Source organism: Canis lupus, chromosome 1, assembly GCF_048164855.1.
Source record: "Canis lupus baileyi chromosome 1, mCanLup2.hap1, whole genome shotgun sequence".
Lineage (NCBI taxonomy): Eukaryota > Metazoa > Chordata > Mammalia > Carnivora > Canidae > Canis > Canis lupus.
Window position 1 is genome coordinate 15,504,947 of NC_132838.1, and position 12,019 is coordinate 15,516,965.

General features: G+C 37.3%; 1 protein-coding gene across 4 annotated transcripts in view; it reads left to right on the forward strand.

Annotated features, from left to right (window-relative positions):
- The window catches only part of PIGN (phosphatidylinositol glycan anchor biosynthesis class N), a 107,772-nt gene that overhangs the window by 91,412 nt on the left and 4,341 nt on the right, over window positions 1-12,019 (forward strand). For all 4 annotated transcript variants that reach the window (XM_072821679.1, XM_072821666.1, XM_072821673.1 and 1 more), the window contains 2 exons: window positions 5,068-5,110; window positions 6,785-6,837. In XM_072821679.1, coding sequence (XP_072677780.1) covers window positions 5,068-5,110; window positions 6,785-6,837 — 96 coding nt within the window. The remainder of the gene's footprint in view (window positions 1-5,067; window positions 5,111-6,784; window positions 6,838-12,019) is intronic.

The following is a 12,019-nucleotide window of genomic DNA, read 5'->3' on the forward strand; positions in this document are numbered from 1 at the left end:
TTGCCTCATCAGCACAGGACTGATCAGCCTCTCTGAAAGACACTTGAGATAAATACAAAGCTTCTTAGCACCTCTGTTATTCTTGAATCAAACTGGCATATTCAATGCTGAAAGAAATAACTAATATTAGCATAAATTTGCATGTTCTTTTTGATGAGTTTAAGCTAGAACTGGGTTTAGCATATTATTATGCATATGCCATAATAACAGTAATAATTTTAAAAGATTTTCTTCCACTGTTTAAAAATAGTAGAAATTTCTTTCCAGTTTAATTTAGTGTTTTTACAGGGTATTTACATAAATTTAACAGTAAAAACATTTATACCTTGTCAATATCACAGAAGAAATAGTTACTTAGATGCAATAAAAAAGTGGTAAATGACATGTACTTTCTATCTGTGTTAGTGAATACATATCTTTAGCAGGGATTTCAAGGTTTAAGAAGAACTGGTAATCTGTGGATTGAGAAGTGGAGGAGTGTGTGTGTGTGTGTGTGTGTGTGTGTGTGTGTGGTAACTGTGTCCTAAGACTGGCACAATGAAAAACTAACTGTCAAGGTAGAGATGCACGTGTCCCTTCAAAGCAGTATTTCTGTATCCTCTGGTTAAATATCCAGTAGTACAATTGTTGGATCATAGGGTAGTTCTATTTTTAACTTTTTGAGGAACCTCTATATCATTTTCTAGAATAGCTGCACCAGTTTGCATTCCTACTAAGAATGTAAGTGTTACAGGGTTCCCTTCTCCACATCCTCGCCAACATCCATTGTTTCTTGTATTAGTGTTAGCCATTCTGACAGGTGTGAGGTAATATCTCATTATAGTTTTGATTTATATTTCCCTATTGATGAGTATGTTGAGCATCTTTTCATGTCTGTTAGCCATCTGTATGTCTTCTTTGAAAAAATGTCTATTCGTGTCTTCTGTCCATTTCTTAACTGGATTATTTGTTTTTTGGGTATTGAGTTTAATAAGGTCTTTATGGATTTTGGATACTAACACTTTATCAGATATGTCGTTTGCAAATATCGTCTCCCATTGCGAAGGTTGCCTTTAAGTTTTGTTGATTGTTTCCTTCACTGTGCAGAAACATTTTATCCTTTTTTTTTTTTCCAGACAGGAAGAGAGTGAAAAGCAGAAAGGGAGTGAAAGGCAAAAGAAGAGGAAGAGGGAAAGAGACAGGCTTAAACAGGCTCCACACTAGTTGTGGAGTTCAATCTCACAACCCTGAGATCATGACCTGAGCCAAAATCAAGAGTCAGGCATTCAACCAACTGAGCCACTCAGGCACCCCAAGAAGCCTTTTTTCTGAAGACCCAGTAGTTCATTTTTGCTTTTGTTTCCCTTGCCTCCAGAGATGAGTCTAAGAAGTTGCTATGGCCAGTGTCAAATCCTGTGTTCTCCTCTAGGATTTTCATGGTTTCCTGTCTAACATTTAGGTCTTTCATCCATTTTGAATTTCCTTTTGTGTATAGTGTTAAAAAGTGATCCAGTTTCATTCTTCTGCTTGTTGCTTCCAGTTTTCCCAACACCATTTGTTGAAGAGACTGTCTTTTTTCCATTAGATATCCTTTCCTGCTTTGTCAAATATTAGTTGCCCATATACTTATGGGTCCATTTCTGAATTTTTTGTTCTGTTCCATTAATCTATGTGTCTGTTTTTCTGCCAGTACCATACTGTCTTGATGACTACAGCTTTGCAATATAGCTTGAAGTCTGGAATTGTGATGCCTCAGGCTTTGCTTTGCTTTCTCAAGGCTTTGGCTATTTGAGGTCTTTAGCCGTTCCATACAAATTTTAAGATTGTTTGTTCTAGCTCTTTGAAAAATGCTGGTGGGGGATCCCTGGGTGGCGCAGCGGTTTGGCGCCTGCCTTTGGCCCAGGGCGCAATCCTGGAGGCCCAGGATCGAATCCCACGTCAGGCTCCCGGTGCATGGAGCCTGCTTCTCCCTCTGCCTGTGTCTCTGCCTCCCTCTCTCTCTGTGACTATCATAAATAAATAAAAATTAAAAAAAAAAAAAAAAAGAAAAATGCTGGTGGTATTTTGATAGGGCTTACATTTAATGTGTAGATTATTTATTTTTTTCATCTTGTCTCAGAAGAACTAGTGCCAAAGGGTGGAATTTTTGTTTCACTGATTTTGATTCAAAGAAGGAAAGCATTTTGTAATAATTGGGGCTGTGTAAATTGGGATGGATTCAGTAATTGGAACCATTAAAGTTTATTCTAGACAGAGCTTTCTTTGGGATAGTTACTTTGAGAATCGGTGCTTTGGATAGAAGGTTGTACTGAATTATCATTGTGTCCTCCACAAACTCTTAGTGTAACGCACTTGTTGTATGTCTGTTATATCAGACTTGTTTTGAATGATACATAACACTCCAGTTAGATATGATGTCTGACTTGTGCTATATATGTCTGTGTTTGTGAATTATTGAGTTCCATTACTGTATTTTCAGACCTTTTCTAACTAGAAAAAGTTATGTCTTTTTTTTTTTAAGATTTTATTTATTTATTCATGAGAGACATGAGAGAGAGAGAGGCAGAGACACAGGCAGAGGGAGAAGCAGGGTCCATGCAAGGAGCCCGATGCAGGACTCGATCCTGGGACTCCAGGACCACGCCCTGGGCTGAAGGCAGATGCTAAACCGCTGAGCCCCTCAGTGATCCCCGAAAAACGGTTATGTCTTAAAAAGAAGTCAAGGATGATTTTAGACTAAGCGTACTGGCTTAGTCATTTCAACTGGCTCAGTTGAAATGGAACTGTGTAATGCAATTCACTAATTGATCACATGAGTTTTCCCTGGAGGAAAGACTTTTTTAGAACATTTAACTTGTGAAATGAGGGAAATCTACAGTTTTCTTGCACCTTTGTATTTATGAAATTTTAAAATCTGAGAACACTTTAGGATTTGCATTTTTCCCTTTTATTACCTAATTGCTATGATACCTTAATGGGAGAGGGAAATTTTTCCATTTCTTCTGCAAATCAGAAAGCTAGGATTCTGTATTACACATGAGCATTATGTTCTTCATTGCCTTGTTATGAAAATCAAGTAGGCATGCTGTGTTTTTTAAAATCTTGATGAAAATCTTTCACCTTACATAAAAGTTAACTCAAAATAGACCACAGATTCAAACTTTTAGGAAAAGTGTAAGAGAAAATCTTTGTGATTTGGGCTAGGAAAAGAGTTAGGCTTCACACGGAAACCATAATCCATATAAGGAAAAATTAATAAATTGGACTTCATCAAAACTAAGAGATTTTGCTCTATAAAAAAGAAGACCCTTTTAAGAGAATGAAAAGACAAGCTACATACTGACAGAGAATATTTACAAACTATGTATGTGACCAAGGGCTGTTATCCAGAATATATAAAGAACTCTTAAAACTCAACAGTAAACACCAAACAATTTAATGAGAAAATGAGCAAAAGATCTGAGAGCATGTATAGATGGGGTCGAAGCTGTTCAACATCCTTAATGATTAAGGAAATGCATATTAAAACCATAGTGAAGTATCATTAATTGTTCTCATGTATTACAGATGGGTACGTGCATGGTATAACCACTCTGAAAAGAGTTTTTGTTTCTTATTAAAGGTAACATGCAACAGCTGTAAGATCTAACAATTACATTTCATGGTAGTTTTCCTAACGAAATGAGAACTTAGGGATGCCTGGGTGGCTCAGCAGTTAACTGTCTGCCTTCAGCCTAGGGCATGATCCTGGAGACCCAAGATCAAGTCCCACATCAGGTATCCTACATGGAGCCTGCTTCTCCCTCTGCTTATGTCTCTGCCTCTCTCTCTCTCTCTCTGTGTCTCTCATGAATAAATAAATAAAATCTTAAAAAAAAAAAAAGAAATGAGAACTTAGGTTTGCATAAACTATACTCAGGTATTTATAGCATCTTTATTTATAATGTCTTTTGGTGTTTGAATGGTTAAGCAGACTGTGGTACACCCATAAATGGAGTACCACTCAGCAATAAAAAAGATCAAACTATTAACACAATACCTTAGATGAATCTCAAGGGAATTATGCCGAAACACAATCCCAACAGGTTACAAAGAGTGATATGAGTGATTCCACTTATGCAGCACTCTTGAAATGACAAAATTATAGAAATGGAGAACAGATTACTGGTTTTCAGGGGTTAGGGATTTGGCAGGAGTTCAGTGGAGGGAGGATAGATGTGGCTATAAAACAGTATCATGAGGGATCCTTGTAATAATGGAAACCTTCTTTATCTTGACAGTAACAGTGTCAATAACCTGGTTGTGATATTGTCCTAGAGTTTTATAAGATATTACCTTAAGGGAGACTAGGCCAGGGGTACATGAGATCCCTCTATATTATATAATTACATGTGATTATCTCAAATAAAAAGTTTAATTAAAAATCATAATTCTGGGAGCCTGGGTGGCTCAGTTGATTAAGAATCTGACTCTTGGTTTCAACTCAGGTCATGATCTCAAAGTCATGAAATCAAGCCCCACATCAGCTCTGTGCTGAGCATGGAGCCTGCTTGGGAGTCTCTCCATTTCCCTCTGCCCTTCCTTCTCTCCCTCTCTCCCTCTATCCCTCCAAAATAAATAAATAAATAAATAAATAAATAAATAAATAAATATCATAATTCATGTCCTTTTCCTATCAAAATAAATATTCAAAGTGTTAAATAGCATTTTTTTTTAATTTTTATTTATTTATGATAGTCACAGAGAGAGAGAGAGAGAGGCAGAGACATAGGCAGAGGGAGAAGCAGGCTCCATGCACTGGGGCCCGACGTGGGATTCGATCCCGGGTCTCCAGGATCGCGCCCTGGGCCAAAGGCAGGCGCCAAACCGCTGCGCCACCCAGGGATCCCTAAATAGCATTTTTGAATTCCAGCCCATCACTGTGGGACAGTTGCTCATTACAATGCAAAAAGAGCTCTTGTCTAAAGTAGTATTTTTCAGGAGCAAAAATACTAATAGAGGGTTATTTGATTATTCTCATTTTTATTTTAATGTGCCTTAAAAATGCACCTGTTCTATTATGTGTAATCTTCCTTTATTTTTTTCCAGCCTTTTTCTCATGGTTCTCATCATATCAGACATTATGGCTTTGGTAAGACATTATTGGATATTTAGTATAAAGATTGAGAAGCTAAGTGCTGATTTAATTTAATCAAGAGAAATCTGAATGCATTTCTGCATGTGAAATCTTTAGGTATTAAGTTATAAGTGATGCCATAATTTACACATATAAAATTACTTTCTTTTTATATGACTTATGCAGAAATGGTGTTCTTTTGAAGATGTCAAAAGTCTTTTTACTTGACTTATTTGAACCTGTCATTTTATACCTTACTCTTCTACGGTGCATTGTTCTGAAATGAGCCTTCCATAGAAAGTTAACAGAAAAAGCTAACTTTTGATTTAGATAATACATCATTTTCCTACTTGAAATGTTGATATTTCTAACCATTCTCTGAGATTGAGAAAAGGAAGGGAAGGAAGGAAAGAGGGGAAGTGGAGCTTTTCAAGTGGAAAAATGTTACTAAGTTAATGGCTCTACTAGTTGAGTTCTGAGTAAGGAGCATGCAGGTGGAACTCTTATATGTAGTATATCAAGAAAAAGAACCTATTTTACACCTTCAAGTTCATGGGGTTCTCAAAACTGCCCTCAGCTTTGATAATTCACTAGAAGGACAAAACTCACTGTAAACCATCATATTCACAGTTATGGTTTATTACAGGAAAGGATACAGATTAAAGTTAGCCAAGGGAGGAGCCTCAAAAGGCAGAGTCTAGGAAGGGTCCGGATGTGGAGCTCTGGTCCTCCTCTCCTGTGGAGTCAGAATTACTAAGTCAGCATTACTCTTCCAGCATTAATGTGTGGTATTCATAGGGAGTATGCCAATGAGGCTCATCAGAGCCCAATGTCAACTTTTTAATAAGGATCAATCACATTTTGTTCCCATGACTGACCTTTAATGTTCAGTCCTTCTAAGGTGGAACTGATACTGCATGGCCCAAAGCCCACAGTATAAATCACATTATTAGACTGCCCAGTGGCTAAGGCCCCAAGGCAAAAATATTCCCATTGGGCATATTTCTTGGTCCTAGGAGTCACTCCAAGTAACTGAAGGCAAAGGCAAGACTTCTTTTTGGGTAGAGCTAATTCTTCATGTGTAACATCGTGTGCTAGAACTGATTAGAGACACCAAGTAGTGTAACTTCCCAGTCAGATTCCTAGTCACTTGATTTAGATGAGAGCATTTTTGTGTTCTGTTGAACTAGATATCCAATATATTTCTGAAATTGACCACACATAGTAGGCTATCAGTAGATATTTGTTGATAAATGGATGATATGGCTTTTTTTCACTGAGGTCTTGGTATTATTTAGTATCTTTTATTAAAATTGGTTGTCTTTGGGGCACCTGGCTAGCTTAGTCAGTAGAGCCTGTGACTTTTGATCTTGGGGTTTTGAGTTCAAGCCCGATGTTGCATTACAGCATACTTTAAAAAAAATTAAGTTGGTTATCTTTATTTTTAGTTATTTGTAAATGTCACTTTTGTATTCATTTGATTGAATGGTAATGCTACATCTGGCTTTTAGGATATTGCTCATGTAGTCCAAGTAAAAATTTTTGTAAAGGGCATATTCTTACAGATTCTAGTCAGATAGTAATTATGAGAGGTCAGAAATCTGAAACTCTTAATCCTAAAATAACATTGTTTTTCATCTGAATCAAAATACCTTTGTTTTTTAATGGAGCCATGTATTTATTTTACAGCATTTTTTCTTCTTGGTCAAGGATTATGGCAGCTGGCTTGAGATTGGAACAAGGTACAGTATATATTCACATTGAAATTCTTAAAAGTACAGTGAAAAAATTTTTTGATATCTTACTAGAAGATGCCAATTTGATTTTTGAGGTAAACAGAGCATGTACCAATTATTTTAAGCCTCTGGAAGTGAGACATGTCTCTCCAATTCTTAGCATTAACACATTACCAAATGTTTTCTTGGGCTAGTGTGTGGACAGATGCTAACTCTGGAAAGGACTATAGGGCAGTTTGCTTGAATCTGATCTGGGTTTTTAGAGTCAGTCACTTTTAGACTTATCTGTTTCTTTAAGATTTTATTTATTTATTCATGAGAGACAGAGGGGGGGGGGGAGCAGAAACACAGGCAGAGGGAGAAGCAGGCTCCACGCGGGGAGACTAACATGGGACTCCATCCCGGGTCTCCAGGATCACGCCCTGGGCTGAATGCGATGCTACACCACTGGGCCACTGAGGCTGCCCTGGAGTTATCTGTTCTTAACAATCTTTCAGTCTCTTTAGAAAAATGAAGCACTCATTGACAGTATGGATTTTATATGGCAACTTAAATTGCATATAATCATTATCTGCCTCTTAGAATCTTTAATATGAGAACATTTAACACATGAGACCTACAACGGTGTTAAAGTATAATCTGGACCAAAAGTCGTTTTTTTTCTTTATGATTTGAATATGAATGATTGCCATAATCTGTTAAATTTCTTCTTTCAGAGAAAGAAAGCAAATTGATCTTTTTGCTTTTTTTGTTTTCAAATGCATTCAGAGAAAGAATACATCTTTATAGACTGTTTTTATTTCATTTAGTCAATATTTATTTCACTTATGTTGCTGGGAATTGTGTAGACTTGGATGAGACTCTTTTAGAGTCTATTCTGTCCTCTGTTCCTACCTCTTAGGCAGCTCACTCCTGGTCCTACTTTCTTATATTTATATATAGCTTTGCCTCCCTGCCTCATCTAATTTAAATCTTCTTCATTCCATATGTGCCAGGCATATAAAAGGTGTCCCTAGATCATTTTGTTATCATTACTCTTAAGCTTGAATGCTTAAGAGAAGTTTTGATGTCTCTCTCTTTCTCCAGCCCTCTGATGCCAAAGTGTCCAGATAAAATAGTGGGTTAGAACATGAGCTTTAGACCAGAGCAACCTGGCTTAAACAGTTGCTGCTACCTTTCAGCTGCAAGACTATCAGCTAATAACTTAATCTCTCTAATCTCTCCCTTGTCTCATGTAGTTGTCTGAATGGATGAGTCCACATAGGGCATTTAGCACTGTGCCTGGCATCTAAGAAACTTCAGTAAAAGCAGCTATTAGCATTGATGTTATTCTATAGTTCTATTTTTTATCCTTCAGAGTGTTTCTTGTGTTTGACATACCTCTCCTTACTCTCTCCAAAGTTTAAGTTTTTTTCGTTTTAGACATAAGCCAGAATTTTGTTTGGAACGTATTCTCATAAAATGTAGTATTTTTATGTGTGTACAGTTCAGTACATTAAGTACATTCACACTATTGTGCAATGTCATCATCCTCCACCTCATGAGGGTTAGGATGAGCTTGACTGTACAAGGGAATGTGGAAACTCTTGGGGTGATAGAAATGTTTTCTATCTTAACAGTGATGATGGTTACATGGTATACCAGTGATGATGGTTACATGGTATGCATGTGTCAGTATGCATCTAACTGGACACTTAAAATAGTTCCATTTTCTTACATATAAATTGTCCTTCAAAGACAACTCATACAGAAAAAAAATAGAAGAAAAACTAGTAGAAGAAAAAATACCTAAAAGTGAAATGAGTAGAGCATAGTGTAAGTAGGCTCAATTCTCCTCTTTCCTAGAAAGGACTTAATATATAATGTTTTAAATTGATGTATCAATAAATAGCAACATAAAGATACTAATTCATGGTAAGGAGGTAACTACCAGAAGATCTAAAAAAAGAAGTGGCCAAGGCAGCCCCGGTAGTGCAGCAGTTTAGCGCCGCCTGCAGCCCGGGGTATGATCCTGCAGACCCGGGATCGAGTCCCATGTCAGGCTTCCTGCATGGAGCCTGCTTCTCCCTCTGCCTGTGTTTGTGCCCCTCTCTCTCTCTGTGTCTCTCATGAATAAATAAATAAAATCTTAGAGGAGAAAAAAAAAAAAAGAAAAGTGGCCAGAGGAGGTACTCAGAAGTGTCCTGAGAAGTGGGTAAGGAGGAATGAGGATTCTCGATTTTCATTATAAACCTTACATTATAAATCTTTCTCCACTATTTTATGTTTTTAGTACTGCATGTATGACCGATAAAAATTAAAGGGAAATGAATAAATGAAATGAGAGGTCAGGAAATAGAGTTTTAAGTATAGACTACTCTTCCAAGCTTAATTAGAAAGGAAAGGTGAAATACCAGCAATAACCACATGGAATACACTCACCTCTCTGAGATTTTGTCATTTCATTTTACTCATGAGCATGAGTAAATGATATTGGAAGGAGTTGGGAGAGTGAATGTCCCTAGATATATCAATTCGGGGGCCTAAGTGGAATAAGCTTATTTACAGAGTAGAGTAGAGGCAGAGATTTACCCACAAGGTCAGAACAAGGCTGTGCATTGCAACACAGAGTTCACATGCCCAGCAGTTGGTTATTTGAGATAGGAGTTCTATAAGACATGATGAAGGCAGTTCAGAGATCAGGGAATCGGCTTACATTAGGTAAAGGCAAAATAAGGTAGAAGCTCAAACTTGAGTAGGAAGTTAAGATGGCAGTCAAAGGATTGCCCCCAGTCACACCTCTGCCACAAATGACCAACATTTTGTGTTGTGCTACAGTGTTTAAATATCTTCCAACACATTATTTCATGTGATCTTTATCACAACGCTATAAAGTAGATATTCTTCACAGTAGATATAGTTATTGTCCTCATTTTTGAGATAAGGACACTATGGCCCTAAGGAAATTGTGACTTGCTTATGTCACAGACTAGTAAATGGTTAGGCAGGTCCAGAGGGCAGCACTTCAGTAGTCAAGGCTATTAGAATTCCCATTCCTTCTCACTTCTACTTACAGGGAATTTCCCAAAGTTTTTGTTTTGTAACTCTAATAAACTCTTTCTTAAAAGTGGCTTTGTGTCTCATCCTATGTTTGTGATTGTTCCAAAGGAACCATTCACTGCAAAGTTTTAATAATATAGGACTTAAGGGACCCTGGGTGGCACAGTCAGTTAAGTATCTGCCTTCAGCTCAGGTCATGATCCCTGGGACCAAGCCCCAAACCTGCATCCTGTTCAACGGGGAGTCTGCCTCTCCCTTTCCATCTGCTTCTCCCTCAACTCAAGTGCTCACTCGCTCTCTCTCTCTCAAATAAATAAAATCGTTATATATATATATATATATATATATATATATATATATATATATATATATGACTTAAAGGAGAAAGAAATATTGATTAGGAGGCAATGAGCCAGTAGGATGAGCCATAGTTGATTGTATCCTTTGATGCACAAGAGTTTTTAATTTTTATGTAGTCCAATTTATTTATTTTTATTTTTGTTGCCTGTGCTCACTTGATCTTTTTTAAAAGAGGCTTTGAGCCATTGCAAAACTTGTATTTAACATCTAGCATGACGTTTTTCCTGGCACTGGCCTGGTACCTTCAGGCCTATTTCTTACATTCCTTTGCATAACCATCATGGGAATAAAGTATTCATCAGAGCACAAAATAATTGCAGAAAGAGAGACTATAAATGCATAAGACAAACATTGAGCATCATTCAAACCAAGGGGAACAAAACGGTGCATTAGCACTTGCAGGTCAAGAATGCTTTGATGACTGACCCCTGCTCTGCAGTACTAGCCATGAGAAAAGGATATTAACTCTATGTTTCAATACTATAATTTATTGATGATACTTATTTAAAATTATATGATTGATTAATGCATACAGGGTAAAAACTGCTGTACAAATATTTTGTGGTAATAGTATTTATTTGTAATGGGAGCTGCCCTATACACACAGAGTGACTACATGTACAGGTTTACCTGAAACAGTCCTGGTTTGTGTCTGTTGTCCTGGTATACTCATTACCCCCACAAAATCCAGAGGGGTTGGAAAGGTGATGGGGCATAGCCAGTTAATAAGTTAGTTTAAACCGCAGTTTGTCTCAGTGTCAGTGCTTTGCCCTTACAGATTTAACTCCTGTTAGTGAAATGGGACACTTGTTCTGAGAGCCTTCTCGAAGACAGGTGTAATAGAGGACTTCAGAGCTCAGGTTCAGTTCATCAGGCTGAAGGCAATGAACAATACTCCATAAATTCCCCGCATATTCTCCTGGTCACCCCAGCAGAAATACCTCCTTGCCTTACTCTTTGTCTTCTATTATAATGTCTATAAAATGCCCTCTTAACAAAGGAAAATAATTGCAGAGCAGAGGGGGTGATGGAGAGGGTTGAGATGGTGAAATAAAATGAAATCTGAGTTAGAGAAATTAGGCTTTCTAAATCTAATTGCCCTGATTTAGGCTGCAGGGGGCTGTTTTTGATTTGCTGCTGCTCCTGTCAATAAGTTAGAATTCTATAATCTTTTCTTTGTATCCTACGTAGTAGAGATCCCTCGGTGAACCATGTGGTATAGGTCTGAGGGGCAGGAGTGGTTCATGCACCTTCATCCGCGTCTAATTTATTGCCAGGAAAAGGCTTGGATAATGGCTAGAAAATATGCTTCAAGATTCAAAGCTAAAGCACCATATAATAGGGTTCACATATCAAAACTTCACCATTGTACTTTTTTCTGCATTCTCTTTGTGAGAATGTTGCTTTTAAGTTTTGGGTTTCTAATTATTCCTGTATGAATGTATATAAGAAATGTTGACATATTTCTTGTCATGTTGCAGATGTTATTAAACCTATTGACAGAGTTTCCTTAATGGAATCCATAGTTATTTGCATTGTGCTCCTGTAGTGGTTTCCCTTTGCGACAAATTTTATTTCTAAACTCATTTTTATTAGTAATATAGTTAATAACGTTAGCCGTAACATGCTTATTATACGCAGTAGAATGTTGTCCTTCTGTCCTTACTACTTGATTGCTTTATGAATACAGAATGGTGAGAATGTGTCCCAGAATTCTAGAGAGGAGTGGGAGCTCACCAAACCCCATGAATGTAGTCTGCAAGTATCTATAATGGTCATAATGTCATCA